Below are 25,227 nucleotides of genomic sequence, written 5' to 3'. Positions count from 1 at the left end.
CAAATCAATATGCAGTATAGCAACTGAAATATTTTTTAAGAAATCAAAAAAATTCAAGAATATTTTTTGTTAAAAAAATGATTTTTTTAAAAGATTGTTTGAAAAAGAAATAGGTCAATTTAAATGAAAAAACAAAATTAGGCCATACTATTTCATTCCAGAAAAGGTCCACGATAAGATATGCAAAATTGAGCTTGTTTATTATTGCAAAAAGGTTTTTCTAAAATGCTATTATTACGTGGGTTATATTTGTTTTGGGGTTTAATTTTGTAAAGGTTTACAAAAACATCGGGGAACATAAGTTTTTTACATTTGTACATAAAACACAAAACATTAAATACATTTAGTTGATAAACATTTAAGGCGTCCATTTCTGTAAAAAGCGGTTCAGAGTTCGAAAAACAATTTTTAAAATTTATTATGCGAGCTGCGTGTTTCTGATGCCGATAAAGAGATTTAAGTTTAGTTTTGTCTGTACTTCCCCATATAATATTTGCATAACTGATATGACAGTGAATAAAAGAATAATATAGTTGTGTTATTTACTTTTTGATTAAAATACCACTAGATTTGTATAGAATTCCAATGTTTTTTGCAACTTTATTAGAAATATTATTGATGTGTGATTTCCAAGACAGATTTTCTTCAATGAAAACTCCCAAAAATTTTGTCACTTTTTCTTTTTAGGATGACATTGTCTATAAAAAAATCAGGCATATTTACAGGAAGTATCTGTTTTTTATAGTTTGGAAAAGTATACATTTTATTTTTTCAATATTTAAAGCCAATTTTTTTGGAACCAAAATAAAAAATTTTTAAGTTCTCTGTTCATATTATTAAAAAGTATGTTTTTATTTCATGTTTCATGTGACTGAAACAAGTTTGTGTCGTCTGCAAAAGTATAGTCTTTAAATTGGATGCTTTGTTAAGATCTTTTATATATATATAATGAAAAGAAGTGGTCCAAGTATGGATCCCTGTGGGACACTATATGTTATGTTCAGTAATGTTTGAGGTTGGGAATCTTTGTTAAAAACATATTGCTTTCGGTCGGAGAGATTTTGAACCAACTTAAAGTTTTTCCTGCTATGCCATAACTTTCAAGTTTTTTAAGCAAAATATTATGATCGACCGTGTCAAAAGCTTTTTACAAGTCAATGAAAACACCAAGTGTATACTTTTGATTTTTAAAAGATTTGTTAATACAACGTGTTAATTAAAGAATAGCATGTTCGGTTGAGTTGTTTTTTTAAAACCGAACTGATTTTCATAAAGGAGATTATTGGTAATTAGGTATGCGTACACTCTGTTATAAATTATTTTTTCTAATTTTTTTAAAAAGCTGGAAGAACAGAAATAGGTCTGTAATTTGTAATATTGGCCGGGTCTGCTGTCTTAAAAATAGGAATTACTTTTGCAATTTTTAGAGAGTCTGGGAAAGAACCTTGTTTAATGGATGATTTAAAGATTTTGTAAAGGATATCTTTCATGACGTCATAAGAGCCTATCACAATATTTCCATTTACACCGTCAGGTCCTACTGATTTATTTCTTTTTAACGATCTAAAAGCTATATCAAGTTTCTCAAGCATTAGCTTTGTAAAATGTAAGGAGTTTGACTTTTAGCATTTCATCGGTTAATTTATAATTTATTAAAAAAATTTGTTAAATTCAGTCGCAATTTCATTAGTATAATTAGTTATTCTATTTCCAACTTTTATTGCAAGTGGAAAAGAGGTTGAAATTTCTTTTTGCTTTTATGTAATTTCTTTCATTAATTCCTAGACGCGTTTTAGTTATGTTTGTGCTGAGTAAGCAATTTAGAATAATAGTTTTTTTAACATTTTTGCGGAGTTTTTCAAACAGATTTTTGTAGTTTGTGTAATTTTGTTTATGTTTTTCGGATTTTATTTTTAAGTATTTATTATACAACTTTTGTTTATGTTTTAAAGAATTTTTCAAATTCGCTTTTTTAATGTCATTCTGCCCTCTTTTTTTTGATAATCTGATTTAATATGGGAAATGGGAAAATAATCATCAGTTTTTATAATTCCTTTTTTTAAAGATTTTTTAAAATAGTCTGCGGTTAATATATTATTAATAAAAGTCAACGAATCGTTTGTAATTCTAGTCGGTCTATCTTTTATTGGTATGGTACCCATTTCAAATAAATTGCTATAAAATGGTTTTATGTTTTGGTATTTGCTATACTCAAAACAATCCAAGTTGAAGTCACCCAAGATAAAAAAAAAAGTTTAAAATTTTTTTTATCTTGACTAGTTTTTTCTATTAGATTGTATTTCAAAAATTTACTAATATTTTTTGTTGTTCCAGTTGGAGGCCTATAGCAACAGCTGATTAAAATATTTTTAGAATTTTTGTTTATTAGTTCAATTGTTAAGAATTGTTAATTTTACTTTACTTAAAAATAAGTTTTTCTTATAAAAAAAATGTTTTCCTAACTCTTCAATATTGCAACACACCCAACTCGTCAGTATGCCATTATGAAAAGAAGTCATCATTTTCATTAAAACAAGCTGTGTCTGCCTTGTTCAAAAGATAGTATTTAAGTAAGTATTTCACTAAATGCACAAAACTTGGATATAAAATGCATGAAAATTCCCTTTCTGCACGCTTAATAATAAAATCACAATCTTAAATATATGAAGGGAATAAAAGTACAACAGCACATCCCAAAATCGATTTTTGTTGATTATAAAAACAATATATGTGCACAAGAGACGTATTTTCACTAAAACTAATGTAATGTCAGTATAGTCATATAGGTCTAATCACTTTTTCCTCAAAACCAATTTTTATGGAAATATGACCGGTATGTCATCATAGGCGCTTTGCCATCATAGGCGTCTTTCCCTGATTTATGTAAATTATTCAATACAGACTTGATGTCATCTAAAAATTTTCTGCTGCTGCTTCCATGAGCAGTTTTCTTTATGACATCATTAAAAATATTGCTGCGATTCAATCTCTTAAGATAATTATTGCCATTATAATCGAATCTGAATCATTATCTTCTTCCGAAGTAAGATTAAAAAGAAGTGCTTTAGAATCGTTTGCATCATTATATTCATCGGCATATATATTTATGATTTAAAACGTAATTGTGTACTTTATTAATTATATTACAATTATCTATGCATAATTTTATATTAGTGGTGTTACGTTAGCGTAATCTTGTGATTACCTGTCTCACCTTTTTGTATTTAAACTCTTTTTTATATGGTTTTTAATGCTCGCTACAAACTGCAGGCCCATTAGAGATGTGGAAGATGTTGGTCTGAATGAAGCATGTTATTAGAATTGCAATGAATAATTGTACGTATGAGTTTTCGCCAAGACGCACCATCGCATGAAAAATACATGAATTGTATGAAAAGGAGAGAACTACAAAGGAGAGAACTATAAAACTATTGCCCTCACCGGAGACTACTGGACATTGCTGGGTAACCATAATTGCCTCGGAACTACTGTGCATTACATTGATAAACAATGGAAATTGACAGTAATAAAGACACAAAAAGCTCTGGCAGCAATGAAGACACAAAAAAGACATTTTGCTGAAGTGTGCGCAGAACATTTATTCATGTTGTACAGCAGTGGAACATTTCAAATAGTCAGCACACTTATCACAGATTGTGCAAGGAACATTATTGCTGCTACAAGATATCCGCATTTAAAAATCCATCCTCTGCGTCGCACATAGTCTTCAGCGTTCTTTCACAGTATCTATGCACAACAGCTCGCTTGTCAATGCCCTGGCCAAATGCAGCATAGCTTTGGGCCATTTAAACACAGTCCAGAAAGTGGAGCGGAAATACAAAAAAAAAATTGGGCTGAAATAGAAGGAGTCGCTTTTACAAGACATTCCAACCAGATGGAATTCGATTCTGGAAATGATAAAAAGTGTTCGCAGAAACGAACAGCCACTGAGCGATTTCGTTATATATTTCCAACCAACTGGTTTGATTGCATGCGAGAGATAATTAGTGTGTATGTTTGTCATAGCATGATTATAAAAACATTTTTTGTGTGTATAAGTGAATTCAAAACAATTTAGCGTCATAAGTTTTATTTTTCATAAATATGTGACTGAACTTCTGTGTGGAGAAAAATATATTTCATGCTCTGTAGTTCTGTCTGCTTTTCGCCGTCTCTCTCGAATGATGGAGACCTTAGATGATACCCTGCCTATGTGGTCAAATTCAAGTCTACATTCAGAACAGACCTAAAGACATGCAAGGAAAGTGCCAACACTGCATATCTAGAGAATGCAATAGCGCTAAACAGAGAATCAAAGACCTTAAGTGCCCAGACCCAGATTTGAGAGAGGTAAGGTAAAACTGTAGAAAAAACAACATTAAAGCCATCGAAGAGAAAGTTTACTTAATTGGTTGCTTTATTAGAGTCTGCTTCTGAACACGAGGAACACTCTATTGAGAACGGTTTGCGTTAATGCAGAGCAGAGCCCATCATAGGTACAGAGCAATGTCATTACAATAGTGGATTAAACATCCATGCTCACACAGCAGGCTGGCCTTGATTACACAGAAGTACTTGGAAACAACTCTAACATTCGTACCTTACGAAAGACTGTTTTCTCTTGCTGGTCATATTGTACAAAAGAGGAAAGTTTCTTTATCATCTGAAAGTGTGAATGACCTTGTTTGTCTGAGTAACTGGCACGGTGCAGATGAGTAAGTAAATGTATAGTTGAAAGAACAAATAAAAACGTTTAAAGTTTTGACAAACTAAAGTCTATAGCATTTTTTTTTTATACATTAGAACTATGAAAGAATAAATTTACATAACACATCTCTTGAGATTTCATTATTGAAATATTCGTATTTCTGCAATTAATTGCAATTAATCTCAATAAATTGCAGAAAGTCATGCAATTAATCGCGAATAAAATATTTAATCGTTGCCTTGCTCTGATATGTATATATAACATATATACATATTATTTTGTAAACAAATGTAAATGTCCAACAAGTTTGAAAACTTCTAAAATAGAGCTAAAGATTGACAAAGTTCAAAGAATAAATATCGAAATTATAATTGTATAAAAAAAGAGAAGGAAAAAATCATTAAGAAAGCTATTCAAAAGTTAAAACTTAAAAAAACTCTGTGAGGAGAAGGATATGAAAGTAGAATTTAACATTGATCAAGTTTTAAATTAAGAGAAAAACGTAGATGTTGTTGAGGAGACGAAAAAAAGTTCCGGTCAATTTATTAATGCTAAAATTGATGATAGAATAAAAAAGTTTGTCATTGAGTAAGTCAAGATCTCTTTTACTTAAGTCATGCCCAAAGTAACCAAAAATACTAAACATAAAACGTATTCGTGAACTTTGAAATAACTTGCTATCAGATGAAACTTATTTTATAAAAAATTTACCAGATATGCTTGCTTTTTTAGAATCTAATTTAAATTCGGCTGTTTCTTTATCGGATTATCAATATTAATCTTTATAGATGACTTTAATGTTTAATTATCCTGAATAGCTTGTCTCTAATACCATTGACCCTCTCTAAAACTCAAACCTTGTGTATTTCTTAATCTCTTACTCAGATAGTTAAGTTAAGTTTTTGACTTGTTCTACAGACAACCATAATTACTTTCGCTCACTCATTGATTTGTGTCTTGTCTCTCACTCTAGCTTTGTTTAATTTCTCCTTGTTTTCTTATTGGTAGTTTCAAATGTGCAATTATCTCTATAAAGAATCTTATCTCATATTTCTTCTTCTAATTCATCCTAACATTGCACTACTTACTACTACCCTATAGCTTACTTGTATTCTTTTTGTAAAAGTCTTCGGGTTGATGTTTATTTTTTTTTCTACTGATAAACGCGCCTCGTAACCTTTTGGATCCAGGCAGGTATGGAAGCTTTTATTCCTTCATGTTAGTTTTAAGTCAAGCCTCATTCTACTTTATGGTTTTCACCTTCCTTTGCAGCTGCTATACTTAATCGTAATCATTTTTTCATCTATTTCATAAGAACAACTCTATTGAAAACAAAGATTTATTTATTATTGCAAGAAATTAATTTTAAAAGCTTCTAAATCTTTACATATCTGAAGCTTTTGATAAAGTTTGGCATGCTGATCTTCTCCATAAGCTTGCTTTATATAGTGTACCTGGGAAAGTTTTCGAGACAATCAAAAAAGTTTTAACGGCAATGTTAATATTGTCCTCAAGGCCAACACTCTTATTTTTTTCCAGTAACATCTGGGGTAACTCAAGGTTCTATCCTTAGTCCTATATTGTTTTTTTATCTGCATTATTCATTTTTTTTGACATTTTAAAGTGACTCCATTAGCTGACGTCTCAAATTCTTACTCCCGTCCAGAAAAAAAGCCTTCTCCATTTGAATGCTTAGAAGAGGCAGCTGATATTGAATCTGATCTCACTTCTGTAACAGATTGAAACTTGAAGTGATTTGTAAATTCTACTATCACAGTATTATCGACGTAACTATGTTAATGAATGGCGACCCTTTCTCAACCTTTTAGGTTGCTGGTAAACGCATTTCAAACAAAGTTGATTATGCTTTCTCTGGTCATGGTTGCTGCTCAATGAAGCTATCATCTTAAGTTCGATGATGGTAAAATCAAACAAACAAGGTGGTCTTTAGATAATTTGTATTGGTATAGAAATGAATGCTAAATATCACATTTTGTGAGGTTTTAAACGCATCACGAAATCGTCGAACGGCAAAACCGTCAAGTTTTTTCCAGGATTTAAGCCCGTTATTTGAAAAAAACACTAGTCCATTAACTAAAACTTTTATTTTGAATTAAAATATTTGTATGATAGAAGCTTTTTTTTCGTAATAAATAAAACTTCTTAACACTAATATACTGAAGAAACGTCTAATGTATTAATGTAATAAAAGTTAAAATATTAAAAATTTCAGACTATGACGTCAAAGCTATGAAAATATATGCAAGTTAACAAAAATTATAAATATGTTTTAAGACTTTGTATTTTACACAAGTTTTTAACAGTCATTTTACATTGTAAAATGATCGCATTATACTATGCTTTATGGTTAACGTTCTTACCGATTATTCAAAGCAAGATATTGACTTTTTATTAAAATGCAGACTTAAGAAGTCATTTTCTTATATTGAACATATATTGAGAGTACTCAAGGGCGCCATAAGCTTACAGCTCTCTAAGCCTGCCTTTTATTCTTTTTTCTGGTAAACCGTCAAAACTAAACGTAAAGGGAAAAAACTATCATAAGGCTAAACTTAGTTGCTATTTTTCATTTCAGCTTTTTTTTTCTCCCTATTTATAGACATCTATATCTCTAAAATCAACAACAGCTTCTTTCAGAATGCCCCTTCTCACTTCTGCTTAACATTTAGTGAAACATCACTTATTGTAGCCATAATAATAACGTTCCCAACAAACACATCTATTAGAACTCATGCTGCTACTTTACTATTAAATTGTGGTGGAATTTTTGGGGTATTAGCCACTAAGCTCAAAAATTGAATTACAAATGAATCAAAATTTGTATCAGAACTGAGTTCATTTTTATAGTTTGGCTCCATTGATTGCACTTTCTTTGTTTTTTTTTTCTTTCTGTTACTCTCTGCTGCCAGCAAACAAAAAAAAGTTTAATTTTTACTGAAATAATTAATAAAAAAAATAAATATTCTAACCTTTTTAGTTATAAATTTAAACCTTTTAACCAGTGGCGGGTTTTAGAAAGCTTTGCTAAATATTAGCAGTGTTCCTTTTTTTATTATTCTTCAGACCGGAATACTGTTTGTCTAACTATGTGAGAATTTTTTTTAGCTTAGTGTAGTCAACTAGCATATATAAATAATATTATTTGTTTAACAATGAACCAAGTAGGACTTTTATATTTGGTTTTCCTAAAATTGAATGTGAAAATATACGTGAACCTAATTTTCATGATAATTTTAAAGTAAAAAATAAGTTAAAAAAGCGAACATGTGCTAACTTTTTTTTATGTTTAAAAGATTAAACTTGATAGAAATTACTTTCAGTAGTAGTAGTAGTAGTAGTAGTAGTAGTAGTAGTAGTAGTAGTAGTAGTAGTAGTAGTAGTAGTAGTAGTAGTAGTAGTAGTAGTAGTAGTAGTAGTAGTAGTAGTAGTAGTAGTAGTAGTAGTAGCAGTAGTAGTAGTAGTAGTAGTTTCATATATTTCGCCGTTAAGAATATATACAATATACAAATATAATAAAAGAAAATGGATGGAGCAAGAAGAAAGCATCAATTAGCCTTATCACCAAGCCCCATTACAATCGTATTTTACAAGTCCGTAAAATACTAAAAAATCTTTACAATACGTCAAGTATAAGAAGTTAAAAAACAAAAAAATTTTCCATAAAAAAGGTCCCCGATACCGAATAGAATAGGAACATAACTTTAGATTAACTTTTGGAGTAACAAAATTGTTTCCGAAAAATCTGGTAGGGCATTTATTTCTTATTTTACAAAAATATTGATTAAATATTGTTGGAGATAGTTCGTGTTTTATTTTATACATGAATTGTAAGACTAAATATACATTAATTTTGTACACGTTTAATGATCCAAGCTTACTTAAAAGTGGCTCGCAAGGCACATTCCTTGTTGCTCCAAATACAATTCTGCAAGCATGTTTTTGTTTTGAATAAATTTTTTCAACTTTGTGTAATTTGTACTTGCCCATATTATATTTTCCTAAGTTAAATAACTATGTATAAAAAAAAAAAATAAACTTTTTAAAGAACTTATGTTTAAGAATGGTCTTACTTTATACATTATTGCAATATTTCTTGAAAGTTATCTTTCCAGAGAGCTTATATGAGTCTTCCTAGATAAATTTTTATATAAAATAACACCTTAGAAGTTTACAGGTGTTATTTTATATAAAAATTTATCTAGGAAGATAAATTTTTATATAAAATAACACCTGTAAACTTTTAAGGTTTACAGGTGTTATTTTATATAAAAAATTACAGGTGTTATTTTATATAAAATAACACCTGTAAATTTTTTATTTTCAGATCAGGTAATTTTAGGGGAAGATTATCTGTTTTATTTTGTTTATGAAATAGTATATACTTAGTTTTTGTTACGTTAAGCGATAGTTTATCACATGTAAACCATTCGTTTACTATGTTTAACTCTTCATTAACTACTGCAAAAAGCGTTTTAATATCCCTATGAGAATAAAACAGGTTGGAGTCATCCGCAAATAAAATATGATTTAATAAATTTGATGTAAAAGATAGATTATTTATATAAAGTGAAAATACTAGCGGTCGTAAAATCGAGCCTGGAGGAACTCCGCATGTCAATATATTTTTGGACGTTTTACCTGTTTCATATTGTATAAACTGTTTTCTGCTTGATAAATATTCTTTAAACCAGAGTAAGTTATAGCTTTTTATTCCATAATGTTCAAGTTTTTAAGAAGAATGACATGGTTGACGGTGTCAACCATGGGCTTTAGACAGATCAATAAAAACTCTTAATGTCAAACAATCATCATTTAAGGCATTTGTTACATGGGTCACTAGCTCGGTCAGAGCGTAATCAGTTGAATGATTTTTTTAAAACCAAATTACTTGTTGAACAACATGTTATTTACCGTTAAGTAGCTGTTAAGCCTATTAAACATTATGCGTTCGAGTAAATTAGAAAAGCATAGCAGAACCGATATTGGTCTGTAATTTGAAGTATTTGTGTCATCACCAGATTTAAAAATAGGTGAGACTCATGCAATTTTTAGTTTTTCTGAAACAGTACCTGATTTGATAGAAAGATCAAAAATGTGATATAGAGAGGATTCTAAAATATCAAAAACTGATTTTACAACACGCACGCTAAATTGATCAAAACACGCATTAGTGTTGTTTTTAAGACTATCTAGAGCAGATCGCAACTCATAAATATCTAGTTTAGATTCATTTATTACTTTATTATAGGTTTTTAAATATAACCATATGAAGAAGAACTTGACGGAATTTTTTGGAAGAAATCGACGAAGTTTCGCGTTTTCACGTTTTCACATGACGGAATTTCACGACGGAAGAAATTGACGGAATTTCACGACGGAAGAAATTAACATAGTTTCATGACGAAAGAAATTGACGGAATTTCACGTTGTAAACTCTGACAGATATGAAACATGTTTGACTTTCTTTCCAAATATTTCAAAAAATTAAAACTATTTTTTAAAAGAATAATAATTGTGTGAAGATCCTAATATTTGGCTCCTCCAACAACTATTGCGTAACCTCTGATCATCCAATTATAACTGTGTTGGGGTTGAAGCTGTATAAATAGATGGGGTTTAAAATTGTTATTAAAATTTTTAAAGAGAATACATTTTAAATATGATTGAATCTATGTATAAATATCTTTTTTTTTAAATTAATAAAAGGACCGGAATCATTATTTATCCTCCGGCTCGTGTTTTTGTCAACGAGTATTTTTGTAACTCTTGTTTTAGACATCCTTATCGACACCACTTAAACTGCTAATGTAAGCAGAAAAATTGGAGTTTTTAATTACAAAAGGTAGTATATATTGGATTAAAGAATTGAATTATAAAAAAATAAAGTTTAACTAAAGATAAATTGAGGCATTTTAAATATAACCTGCCCATAGTTAGGTTATATACTTATATCTACAAAAACATAACAAATGTGATAAAGTAGAAAAACATAACAAAGGAATTATAGCACACCTTCATAAGATACCAAAAAGTTTTTATTTGTTGAATGTTAAAATCGTATTTGACTATATGTTGAAATGACTATATATAAACATTTTAATCGTAGCTGGTAAACAACATTTTAATATGTTAGGTTTAAACTTCTATTTTCTTATATAAATATGCTAGGTTATGATTATTATGGTTGTCTAAACATTTTTATCTTTTTCGAAACGTAGGATAAATGATTTTTCCTGATAAATTTTCAACAAAATTATTATTTACAGGGTTTCCCCCTCATTTTGAGAACTTATCATTCAATTTCAAAATTGTATCAGCACATTTCGACTGCTTTGCATTCAATTTTAACAGCGCTAATAATACTTTAATTAATATACAAATAAAACAGTTAGGTTCTTTCTAAATTCATTAAGATAATAAACTTTTGGTTTGTAAACAAACTAAAGCTTAAACAAAAGGTTAAAAATCACATTCAAAATTACTATACTGATTTAATGAAAAATCATATACTATCACATGTTAAAGCGGAAACGCATTAACGATGGTGTTTCCAGCAGAATAATGACCGTAAACACATTTCAAAAACTGCGAAAAAATTGGTTCACATCCAATGAAGTAAGTGTTATGAACTGATGTAACCGAATTCCTGACCTAAATCCCATTAAAAATTTATGAGAAGAGCTTAAGCGTCAAGCTAGAGAAGGAAATTTTTCTTACTAAAACAATTCATTTATACCAAAAACGGTAAAATATCTTTATAGACAAACTAATTAAGCTTTTCAACTCAATGCCTCAAAGATGTTCAGCTGTAATTACTTCAAACGCTATACCACAAAACACTAATTATATATAATTATTATCATTTTTTGATTACTACAAATATCGATTAAATATTTGATTAATATAATTATAAATGAATTTTGATAGCTGTTTTTATTTTTCACTTTTTTTTTCAAATATTATTGAAAGTAAAGATACATTTGACCCAAGCATATTTGAAAAATACTTACTTAAAATATATTAATTCAGAGTCCAATAAAAATTTTGTAAATAAATAAATTTTTTGCAGTAGAATGTCACTTATGCACATTTAATAAAAAATAAAGAGATTTAATAAAAAAAAAGATCTCCAATACATTCAATATTTAATAAAAAATAAAGAAATAATCTCCAATACATTCAATATTTTTTTTAAACAAAAACTAGTAGTAAAAATACTTTTGAACGCTATTGTAATTGTAACACTTGTATAATATTTATATTATAAACAGAAAAAGAAAAAAAACTAACAAGAATCTCAAAATAGTGTTAAATTCTGTTACAAATAAAAACAAAATATTATTTATTCCAAAATCAAGCAGCTGTAGCACAGATGGTTTAAGAAGGGGAGGGTAAATGAGTACTTTTTTTGAGTCAATCTTACTAAACAAGTATTTTCTGAGGCCACAGATCATTATAATCACGAATCCACCGACTATTTTGTTTTACTATATTGTTCGATGTCGTATCGCGGTCATTTTTTCAACATAAAATGATTATTTATTTTTTCAGCTATACTTGTTAATGCAGATTAGACCTTGTTATATGTCCATCTTATGGTTTTCTGGGTCAAGTAATTCGAATTTTAAGGCAAAACTGACGTTTTAGCAATATTTACTTTATATACAAATAAAATGCTACAACTTACAACTCTGAGGCTACTCCGAAAGGTCGAAGGCACTTAAATGACTTCAAATTTTTAGTTAATTGCAAAATTATAATGTTGATCATAACTCAATTTGCAGCATATCACAACATATCAGCAATTTTGCCACAAATCAGGTAAAGCAATCAATCTAATAAACATTGCTATAATAAAACTTAATAGTAATAATCCTTTAAAAATACTTATTGTTACTTGAAGGAACATTAGATTTCTGGTTTTAAAAAATAATTAAGGCGTCGATCTGAGATTAGGCTGTACTACATATAACTAAGAACTTTGAAAATAAGAAACCTTATGATGAATTCAAAGTTCATTTTAAACTTGATTATTTATTTCAATATGTTCGCCATAGTATAATTAGATGGGATCAAATAAAAAGCAATGATCGCAAAATTTTTTCTGAGATTCCGACATGGGGAATGTTAATAGACCAAAAATTCTTCAGTAATCGTGTTCATCAAATACCTTCAGTAATCGTGCTCATCAAATACCTTATATAACTTGTACCAAAAATATTTTCTCATGTAGTCTATAAATATTCTCAATAATCTGATCTAAAGCGTTTTAATAAAAAAAAATTGACTTTGACATGAAGTGCTGGCAAAAAAAGGAGACGTGAAAATAATATCATTCATTAAACTGCAGTCTACTGTGGACGCTAGTGAACAAAGACAACAAATAGGTTCAAGCAAAAAGTAATCTAGAAATATAAATCAATCTATAAACACCATACTAAAAAGTAAATCAAATAAAAAATCAATAACTGAAAAATATTGTAAAACTTTTTAGTTATAAAGTGAATGAAAAATCTTCTTTTTTTTTTAACTTTTAAATATAAAGTTGAAAAAAAAGATTTTTTACTCTTTCATTTTTGTTGTTAGAATTAAATATTAAAAGGTCAAATTATGATTTTTTAATTTCCTACCAAGTGAGAAAATCATCTAAAAATTTACTACGTTGCCAGATAATCATGCCCACAATATGAATAAGTAAAGAATATGATTTTAAAAAATATTTTAAGATTTGGTAAAATCATATCTTATTTTTAGCTCATTTTTTGGAAGAATTTTTTAAAACCTATCTTTTACTTTTTTTATTAGTTATATAAATATAATCTTATAGTTTAAGACCTGAGAATAACAAAGCTGTATGTCAGTTAACAATTGTTACATCAAAATTAAAGATTTACCAGTTGTGAAAAATAGGTATATATGTATAATTATGTATCCTTAAATGAATTATATAAGTTTATATACATTTACATAAGTATGTATGCAATATATATTTAGCCTTTATATACGCATAACAGTTGAACCGGATTAATATAATGCATTAACGATGTTTGATGATAAATTGGCATATTTTTAAATATAGAGTAGCAACTTGTTTGATGTTATTTAACACAGTTAGAGGGAGAAAGAAATCTCAGTTAATGTCTAACTACATAGCTTCACTAAATCAAAATTTAGTTTAATGTGTTTACAGAACTTCTATAGAGATTTTAAAAGTAAAGAAAACATAATCTTATTCGGTTATGCTGACAATAAAAAGATAAAATAAAGATAAAAATTCAATAATAAAAATGATACAATGCTAGATCAAAATATTTTGCAAAAATTAAAACTTTGATAAAGTTTTGATTTTTGCAAAATATTTTTATTTTTACTTTGTAAAAGAACTTAAATAATGTAAATAATAAATTTTTAATATTTCTTAAATTCAAAACTCAGATTTAGTTTAAACCTAACCGTTTTATTTATTTCATCATTTATAGAGAGATTTCTAGAGAGCTAATTTGGTAAACTTAAGTAGGGTAGAGTGACCTAAACGGGCTTCTTTTCAAAATTTGATAAAATCAACTAGTTGTAACCAACCAAATATTAAAAACAAAGTTTTTATAAGGAAGTTCTATCTATGTTCAACAATTTAATATCATAAAATTTAAGGTTTAATTATGCGTAGCGTTAAGAAACAACTATTGAACAATGAAATGCTAGGAGCCCATTTTCTGTGGAAGTAGCCTAAATTGGAACCCTTAATTTAATTTCTGAATAAAACCTAATTATTAATCAAAAATTGACTATACGTGATTTATAGGTGAAACATAACTCCTTGCTCATTATTCACATTAAATAATGACACTATCAGTATAAAAAAATGAACATAACTTCAATTTAAGTTTAACTAAAAAAATATTTAATTCAATAAAATTTTAAAAGTAGTGCATTCAAATATTCTTTGTGCAGAAAATTAACAATTAAAAAAACTATTTTTCGGATGTTTTTCTTAAATATTTATGGTAGCTAAACAATATTCTACAGTTAAACTTGTAATAATTATTGTCCAAGCAAGAGATAGATAGGGGCCTAATCTCACCATAGGAGCCCGTTTTAGTAGTAGTAGTAGTAGTAGTAGTAGTAGTAGTAGTAGTAGTAGTAGTAGTAGTAGTAGTAGTAGTAGTAGTAGTAGTAGTTGTTGTTATTGTTGTTGTTGCTGTTGTTGTAGTAGCAATAGTAGAAGTTATGTTGCTATGTTTTTATTTTACTTAAAAATATCATTTTAATTTACAGTATGGTTAATAAACTTTCCGTTGCATATTTATTTTTTTGCAACACTGGAATAATTTTAAATGCTGTTGGATTCTCTGTGTTGCTGAAGTTTAAAGGCGGATTCGATTTGACTCAAAGATATATTTTAATCCAGCTTTGTTTCATTGACTTGTGCTTAAGCATATTTTTGGAAGTTGAAGAATGGCTAAATGTTTTTACGAATGTAAATTATTTACCTAGTATTAAGACTTATTATACGATGAAGAGAATTTTGATGGAAGGATTTTATTATGTAACATTTTGGCTAGTATTTGACAGATACTTACATATAAAACTAAATATTAAATATGTTATATACTGGTCAAAAAAGAAAACACTAATTTTAGCAACAATTCTATGGTGTATTATAATTTTGGTTGGAAGCCTAATTGAGTTTTATCTATACCGTTACGATGTACTTATTGATGTAGGTTACGATATAATTATAATCAGCTTTTCAACGTATCTTTACGCGTACGCTTTAATCATTTTTCAAAAGCAGAAATTTAATGTGCGTTCAAGTAACAGCAAAAGTATTTGTAAAGGATTGTTACTATCAAGTTTTATATTAGCAATGTTTATTGGATTGATTGCTATACCTGATATGTTGTCTGCTTTACAGGTTCTTAGCATTTATCACAATCCTCAATTAGATTCTTTTGTTAACATTAATTATGCAATATCTTTATGGACAGATGCCTTGGTGTACATATTTGCTTCTCCCCGTGTAAGATCCGTTCTAAAAAAAAAAAATTTTTTTTTATCAGGCCCACGCAGGACCATCACGAAAAAAAGTTCTTGCTTTTTGAAATCTTCTTTTACAGTAGGTAATGAAAATACACGGTTCTAGTTTATCTTTTGTACTTTTTTTGTAAAGGTTGCAATCTAGTTTTTGAAAATAAATTTCGCATATTAATCGATCGTATTTAATGGTAATCGATGCTATTTAAAATGAGAATTATTATTTAACTTTACCTTTTATGTAAGCTAAACAAAAAAATGCATAGTGTTGCAGAAAAATTTAAAATTCAATAATATAATATAGTAACAACTATAACTATGATTAAATGTATATGTAACTTTTATTAAATATTATATTTCATTGTCAAAGTTTATGAAAATAATCTTTTTTTTTAAAATTATTTCAAAATTAATTTATGCAGAAAAAACTTTGTTAGTAATTCGTAGCGACAAGCGCTTCAGGTATAAGCCCTCTGAAATGGCATATTAGAAAAAGACATATCAATGAGGCATCAAGTTCTAAAATCAAGTACGATAAAAAAAAGTTCAATGATGCTGTAGACAACTTCAAAAAAATCTATTATGAAAAGTAGCACCAGGACAAAGAGGTCGATATTTGGAGATTACGGAAGACTTAACGCAACCATTATCAGTTATTCCAGATTTAATTCCTATGATTTAACACTGCTACATGAAGCTTATCAAAGCACTCAAAATTGCCAAAAAGTACTGCTTTTATCCTTAATACCACCACTACAAATTTTTTTTAAAGAATGTCTCATGAAAACATTTAAATGTAACAAGTAAGACTATTTAAATTTACAACACTTGAATAATTATTTTCTTATTCTTGAAAAATTAGTTAACTATTCTTTTTTAGGTACCCATTTGATTTGGCCAGGAAGCAAAGAAAGGAAACAGGAGCACAAACATTTAAACTAAACAAGAAGGTTTCTTGGCAAAAGATGAATATATACTTTGCAAAATATTTCCTAAATTATATATTTACATCAGGACCTAATTAAGATATAGCTTATGTTGCAAGCAAAATTACTTTAACCGATGGAAATCAACAGGTACATTTGTTATTTATAACATTTTTTTCTAGTATGACAAGTTCCGGTATTTGACATTAAATATAATTTGCTTGATGATTTCTGACGCCGTTTGCAAATCGATCATATTGTATGCTTTGACGCACAGCTTATGTCTTGCTTTCAAGAATGAATGTTTACAATATCAACAAGTAATTTAAAGTATTATCTCATTTTATTTTAAATATATAGTTTCATTCTAAAGGTACTGCCTAAAGCTGTTCTAACAATGTCAAAATGACAAATCATAAATTAGTATCAAAACTATTTTAAATCAATAAACCAATCTGTTTTATCAGTTTCATCGCTCTGGAAAATTCCTAAATCAGTTAAACCAAGCCAACAGCATTCAATAATAGGCCTTAATGATACGACATAAGGCATAAATGGATTTATTTCTCTAATGAAATGTGTTGCCACAGCGTCCAAAGATGCAAGCACAATAAAAGATAGAGAATGAAGTTTATAAAAAGCAAACCGATGTTTAAAGAATTCGTATGGTTTGCATTGTATAGAAAAGTCAAATATTGCTACACACTCTATCAGCTGTGCTTTGTGTAATTCCGAAGATAACGACTTTAAAACAAACACTTACTTTTCCCATCCGGAAAAGTGTCATGACTGCACGTTACTCGTAGAATGTCTAGTGATGATTGAAAATCCAGAATCTGCCAAAAAGTTAAGAGTAAAAAGAATTTAAATACAAAAAGTTAATAGTAAATAGAATTTAAATCTCAAAATTATTGAATCTATATATTCTTGGATGAAGCATATGCTTCAATACGTACATCAAAACAAAGCCAAAGAGTATGCTATGAGCCAAAGTAACAAAGATACCGGCTTGTGGTTAAGTGATTGGTCTCAAAAAATACTTCCTGTTGAGTTCAAAGAAGGACAGAAAGTCTATTTTAATAAGAAAAGTTAATGCGTATCGACTTCTTTTTTTAAAAAATGATGCTTGTGAATTAAAGAAAAGAGTATATCCCACAACAATACAAAAGTGATCAGGATGCAAGAAAAACTTTATGTGTGGCTAACCATGTAGTTGACCAGTTTACTCAAGATTTCCAAGTGTGAAATCAATTCAACAACAATAAATCTTTTTAAAAAAATGATGCCGAAGCGATAGTTACTAAAAGTAAGTTAGTTTTAGCGCAATATTAATGTTATAAGGTAGGCTATGCCTATACGTAAGCATCCAAGATTTACAACCCAGCAAGAGGATTTCTTATAAGAAGAGTTCATACCTGGAGAAGTAACTGGACATAAAACTACATCAGAAAAAGTTCTCTTAAAAATGAGGACAATGAAAGATAAAAACGCTGTCAAATCATTTAGTCCTAATCAATATCTTAGTCGACAGCAAGTTCTTTCTTCATTTGGCAAAATGTTTAAAAAATAACAAGTTTTGCTTAAAAAACCTGAATAAGTTGAAGCTATTGAAGACTTTACAGAAAAATTAGTAGAAAACGTATTTGCGAATGATACTGAAAATGGAGTTAACGAGATTTTAGCAAATGTTGAGAAACTAAATAATGTAAACGTTGGGCAGTTTATTCTTTTAGCAAGGAGTTTTGAAAATCAAACAAACCACTCTGTTGGCCAAATAACAACATAACTAAATGATGATGATGTGCTTATCAACTTCATGGTTATATCGGATAAAATCTTTTTACTGAATTTATTGACAACAGGTGTCTTTAATAAATCCAATAAAAAGGTTTCAAAATCAGTATCTGAGACGTGCTCTACCAATGCGCCAATGCTGCTCATTTTTCTTATAAAAAATGGCTCTTAAAAACTTGTGCATAGTCTTTCCTGAATCTCTAAAATTTGAAATTAAAGTTAAGAAATTCAATAATTGCAAATCCAAAAGAGTGGAATGGTAAAAAGAATCATCTATGAAAACACATATTTTTGGCCAGAATGCCGAAATTTATTTTTTACTTTTATTTTTTTTAAGATTTCTAACACAGAATGTGTTTATTGAATCAAAAAATCATTGTCGTACAGGGCAATAAAAAACTATAGATAAACTTAGATAAACTATAGATAACTATAGATAAACCTAGGTAAAAAATACAAAATTCTTTACAAACACAATTTAATTTTAGGTAAAGCTACTGTTAGGTAGCAGAAAGCTATAAGATCGTCAATGTAGCAACACTCTCTTGTAGCAGTACGCAATAAGATAGCACTTCCTTTTTGCAGCAGGCTACAAAATAGTCAATGTATGTACTAAAGTGACAATAATTCTTTATGTTTATATTAAAAAGTCACCTATTTGAGCAAGTCTGCACAAGAAAGCCCTACAAGCGAAAAAATTAAATTATTTTCTACCGCTTAACTGTAGTTTTGCCTAATTTTATTTGTAGTAATCACTTATGTAAGGATTTCTAAAAGTTTAGTTATTGTGGTGCAAAAAAAGTTGGTATCCAGCTTTTAGTAAAAAGCCAACTCTTTTTTCATCAAAAAAATTTCCTGCCTCTAAGAGTAGCCTCATTTTTAATGTTTCTTAACTTATAAGTAATTAAAATGTATAGAATACCTAATACAGTAAGTATTTCAATTATAATCTAAATGTTAAAATATAAAACAAAGAATTAGTTTTAAATATAAATATTATGCAGGTTAAAACTTTCAATAAATAAAATTAAAGGAAACAAATAAAAAAAAAATATTAGATTTATATATAAAATATATATAAATTTAATTTATATATATATATATATATATATATATATATATATATATATATATATATATATATATATATATATATATATATATATATTATTAGTTATGAATATAATATGTAGCCACAATACTTAGGTGAAGGCTTTTAAAATCAATCTTGACAGTAAAAAGTTACATAAATAGAACTCTCGTTCCGGCCGGAATTTTCTTAGCACTTCCCGTAAATCCGCTTTTGGCCGAAAACAAAATTTTTAATCCGGTACACCCCTAGATTTTTTATACATTGTCTATTCAATTAATATGATTATTTTTTTTCACTTGTTGTGTTATTTTTTAGAATTTTATATCCATAAGAAGAAGAAAAAATAAATAATTTGTTCTTTTTTTCTGTAAACAGAAAATTGGTTGTTAAAAACAGTCCTCGCTTTAATTTCTTTTTTCCTTTTTCATTTTTATCGCTTGAATTTTTCAGTTATTTTAACGGGGCTGGATTATAAGACCTTCTCCTCTGCCAGTCGAAACTTTGATAATATATTTTTATGTTGTAAAAACATAACTTTTTAATGGCGAAATACATAATTAGTAAAATAAAAAAATAAAAAAAATCTTGTGTTAACTACGAGACGTCGATTTTTTTAAATTCCTACTGACATGATATAATATAAAGGTAAAACAATTTCTTGCTTTTATTGTTTATATATATGTTAATTTTTTTAAATTTTACAAGTTTCTAGTTAATAAAACCAAAATAAAATTGATTTTAATAAAATATAAAAACTAATTAACAATAGAAAACTTTTTTCCGCGTATCACAATCAAAGTAACCAATTTTATTATTTTACTATTCAAGTTTTTTAATTTTTTATCTTCTCATAGTGCTATCGATCCATGATCTAAAGTAAACAACATTTGCGAAAACAGTGTAAGTTTTGTCTGATCGACAGTCACTTGATCCGTGGCTAACGGCACCGTGCACTTCCCACCTTCCTCCTCTATTACAGACAAATGGACCGCCACTATCACCGTGACATCCAGACATGCGACTCCTTCCACCATCTCCCGCGCACACCATAGAATTAGTGACAGGCCAAGGTAAGTTTCTTGAGTTCAAATTGTGGCATACACGTCTATCAACGACATTCATGTTTCCTTGTTGAAGGAGGTGTGTCATTTGTCCTGGATGTGCAATTTTTCCCCATCCTGGTAAAAATCATAAAATAGTAAAATTTCGGCATATGTTTGTAAATGCCATAAAGTGTAAAATTTATTAGAGACATTTATACAAACAATATAAAAAAATTTATAAATTTTAATTTTTTCTTTTATTTTTTACATCAATCAAATACAGCTAGATTTATATTAAATTTTTTATTTGCTTTTGTTTTATGCTAATATATATTTATTCAAATATAAATATATATTTGCACAAATATAAATGTATAATTAAAGGGATTGGCGATAAAAATGAATTTGTTTTCTTCTTGCCGAAGTTGATTATTTACCTTTTTTTTTAAGCCTATTTTTGTAAATTCTATTTTATGACGAAATACACAAAAATAATAATTGTAAAGTTAAATATATATTTGCAATTGAAACTATATAACAGCATAAAAATATAACTATATTAAAATTAAGATAAAGAAATAAAAAAATAAAAAAAGTAAAACAAAAAGAAAACGTAAGACAAAAGAAAAATCAAGTATTAACCAGTTATAAAGCACGATGTTCCAGCTGGAGCCTCCATTGTTGGTAAACAAGCTGTGGATACATAATCAGAGGATCTGAATGGTCTGGAAAGTTTAATAAGAGCTATGTCGTTATCCATGGTCCGTGGATTGTATCCTGGATGGGAAAATAAAGCTGCAGCTTGAATGTCTTCTTCAGATCCTTCTCGGATGTTTATGTTGTGCTCACCTCCACTATAATAAATATTTTTACTTGGTCAACTGGATCAAAAATTTTTACTTGGTCGACTATTTCAAATTAAAAAAAAAAAATTTTTTATTTATTTATTTGCTTTTATAACTATGTAAGTCACAGTTAACATTGTTTTTAAGCAGTGGTTTTAAAAAAACACATTGACAAAGTATTTTGAGCATATTCAGCGGGTCGTTTACAAGAGTTAAAAAAAGCTTTCAAAGGCCTTCAAACATAAATTCATGTCACAAATAATTAAAACTTTTTATTAACGTTATTGTTATATTAACCTGATTTCTCACTTTATAAACAATTAAATATTACTTTTTATAAATATAATTATTATTACTTTTAATTTAACATCATAGAAATTAAACACTACTTCGTATTATTGATGCATGCTTTACCTTAAATTTCTTTATGCATTAATTTTACCCGCGATTTTTTTGCTTGTTTTATTTCTTTTTAATAAAAAGATTATCGTTCAATTTATGAAAAATCCATAAGTTTAATTAAATAAAAAAAGCTAATTGTTAGTCTGAATTGAAATATGAAAAGTCTGTATAATGCAATAAGAAATATGATAAAAATAGCACTAAACACTGAATATTTTTTAAAGCGGGGCACACAACCCGCTTTAAAAGAACAATACAATACTAACATAGTTTACGTAGTGATTAGTAAGGTTGAAACATATTATTCTAAGAATTTGAACATTTATCTATGCATTATCTTGGTACATCAAGTCAATTAAGTTGTTTTTCAATGACTCGATGTATTAAATGCACATTCTTTTTGTTCTTATTTTTTTTTTGCACATTTCAGCAAATAGTTTTATAACAAAGTAGTTCAACAAAAAAATTTTTAACTCGATTATAAGTAAAAAATACAATAAGCATGATCTCCCTAATATCAAAATCTTATAGACTCAGTAAAAAATGTTAGGCAATTTTTTGTAATATAAAATATGTCTATTTTTAAACTTATTTTTAAAAATTTTTTTGATAATTTTTTTATATTTATTTCAAAAGTTTACCAAATAATTCAGTAAAGAAAAATGGAGAGGAAAAATAAAGATTTTTAAACACTTATAAAAAAATATTAAATTTAAAAATGTATCAAAAAATTCTAAATTCTTAAGTAATGATTATAAAAAAAAATTAGTTCTTACCACATGGTTTGCTGTATTAAAAAAAAAATTAGGAATTTTTAGATTAGCTTGAGGACATTAAAAAAAAAAGCTAAATATCTAAAAAATATGGTAATGCAAATGAAACATCAACAAAACATGGTCATGCAAATAAAACACTGACAAAAAATGGTCATGGAAATGAAACATTGATAATATAGGTCATGCAAAAGAAACATTGACAAAACATAGCCATGCAAAAAAAAAAAAAAACATTGCAGAAATTGTTCTTTTATTGCAGATCTAAGTGTTGGTGGTTTGAAACTGGGTATTGGGTGGCTAAGAATAATTTTAGTTAGATTACCGTAAAGTATGCTGTTGAGGATATGTTTGGTATACGCAGTGAGCGGCCGTGAGTACCCAATTAGGAGCAATTAGAGTTCCACCACAACCTGGTTGATTATTGGTTATCATAAGTACTTGCCATGGCCAAGAACCTCGTGGTGGTGTTGTTCCACCAATTACTCTACCTTGTTGATATCTAGGGGTACCACAACCTTGTTAAACAAAACAAACTATATATATATGCAATTTTTTTTATTTATTTAAAAATATATCCGGAATAATTATTGATAATGATGATTTTTAGTAAGTACAAACCTGATACAAACGAAAGAACACCAAAAACTAGAACCAAACTTAAAATCATTTTATATAACAGCAAATGCAATTGTGATGTTCTCTTAACTAACGTAGTTTATATACCTGACAACCGGTATGTGTTTGTTTAGAAATTTAAATGTCTCGAACTGAAAGTTGGATCAGCTTACAGTAAAAAGTTTTGTTATTGAGATAGCTGCAGTAAATACTGAATGGAAAAGAAGATTTTTTTTATTATTAGCCTTTTCTTATTGTTATGTTGTTTGTTTTTTAGCTTTGATTTGCAATAAAAAATTGATTTGTTTAATTAGGTTTTTTTACAATATCTAAAATAATTTTGATCAGCAAACAAAATGGGAATCCAATTTGTGATTTTTGTTTTAATAACGTGTATTCAAAAATGAAATTTATTTTAAATAAAATATATATTTTTAATCTATAAATCGATTTTAAAGTCGATTAAGTTGTCAAAACAACACATTAGAAAGTTTTTAAAACTTATGTCATTAACCGTTGGTTCAGATAGGTCAAAACATTTTTGTACTATGAATATGATGGTCCACCATTCAACGTTGACCATATCTTTTTACATACATTACGCAAAAATGATTTTGATTCTTTGTTGCATCAATGAATTGAATGTTCTACAAAATTTTAAATTCATTATCATTTAATTTCAAAGTATTAAAAAATAGGTACCATAATCTAATAAAATTAATCAACAATTATAAAAAAATATAAAATAAAATATTTAAAAAAAGAAAAAAAAAGGTAACATAATCTAGTAAAGTAAAAATATTAAAGGTTTCAATTTTTCTAAAAAAAAGATGGAATGGGAAGGAGGAGGGAGATATTAGCAACTTGGTCTTCTTGGAATCTTAAAAACAATAAAAATACAAGAAAAAGTCACCCTCAGGGCAAATAAATATAAATGAGATTTTAGATTTTGCGTTATAAGCAAAGTTGTATTTATTTTCGGATATTTTGCATTTACAGAAGGTTCCGCTTCATTTATTTATTTGTTTTTTAATAATTTTTTTTATGTTCTAAAAAATTTTGATTTTGCAAAATATCTGATTTTGTATCTCATTATTTTTTTCAAATTATTACTAAAAAAATAAACCAAAAAATGTATATTTTTTCGTTATAAAAAACGCTAAGTTATCAATAAGATCCAAGGTCATTTAGCTCCATTGGTTTGGCGTAAGAAAATTAAGCGTAATAACTCGTTCAATGCTACATTGAGCGACCGTGACGCAGTGGCTAGTGTTCTAATAACCAAAAAAGTAAAAAAAAAATCGTTAAAAGTGCTATGTTTTGCATGCTATTGAAATAATAGAAGGGGGAAGTATCATTTCCTTAAAAGCATTTTTGAGTATTGATGCTTCCCGTTTACTCAGCAGATTATGCACAAGTTTTGGTATTTAAAGTGTATTTTTAAATTCTTTTTCTTCTTTTCCCTAGTTTCGCATAAACTCTTAAATATAATGCTATTTTTTTCCATTTTAAATTCAATTGAAAATTTTCATTTTTAGAGTCAAGTCTTTTGTTTCTTCATCCGAACTGATAGTATTTTTAAAAATTTCAACGTTTTGTCTACTGAACTATATTGCACCAACCAGAGACTAACCTAAAAGAGCCAAAGGTAAATTTGCTAAAGTTATTTATAACAAACTCATTACGCGCGATTTTTAACTGAATTCTTTTATTTCTAGTTATTTAAATTTTAAAAATGGATTCTAATTATCAAAACAATTTTGAATCGCTATCATTTAACTTTTTTCAATCTAACGACTTGGTGCTTGACACTAATTCAGATCTGGATCTAAACTATTTTAGTGATGTAGGAGCTTTGCAAAACAATTGTTCCTACTTCTATAACAAAGAATTAAATGAATTTCTTTCTCGGGATTATTTAAATGTTATTCATTTTAATATTAGAAGTCTTAAAAAAAACTTAGAAAATT

At 27.9% G+C, this 25,227-nt stretch overlaps 1 protein-coding gene across 1 annotated transcript; it reads right to left on the bottom strand.

The window, feature by feature from the left end:
• Window positions 1-20,230: 20,230 nt before the first annotated feature.
• On the bottom strand, window positions 20,231-23,443 carry LOC136090743 (trypsin-2-like). The gene is made up of 4 exons (XM_065817627.1): window positions 23,261-23,443; window positions 22,965-23,157; window positions 21,262-21,473; window positions 20,231-20,754 (listed from the first exon to the last, which is right to left on the bottom strand). The coding sequence occupies exons 1-4, from the start codon at window positions 23,307-23,309 to the stop codon at window positions 20,417-20,419; spliced, it is 792 nt and encodes a 263-aa protein (XP_065673699.1). The 5' UTR covers window positions 23,310-23,443; the 3' UTR covers window positions 20,231-20,416.
• Window positions 23,444-25,227: the final 1,784 nt, after the last annotated feature.

Source organism: Hydra vulgaris, chromosome 14 (assembly GCF_038396675.1).
Source record: "Hydra vulgaris chromosome 14, alternate assembly HydraT2T_AEP".
Lineage (NCBI taxonomy): Eukaryota > Metazoa > Cnidaria > Hydrozoa > Anthoathecata > Hydridae > Hydra > Hydra vulgaris.
This window is presented reverse-complemented; position numbering and strand designations above follow the sequence as displayed.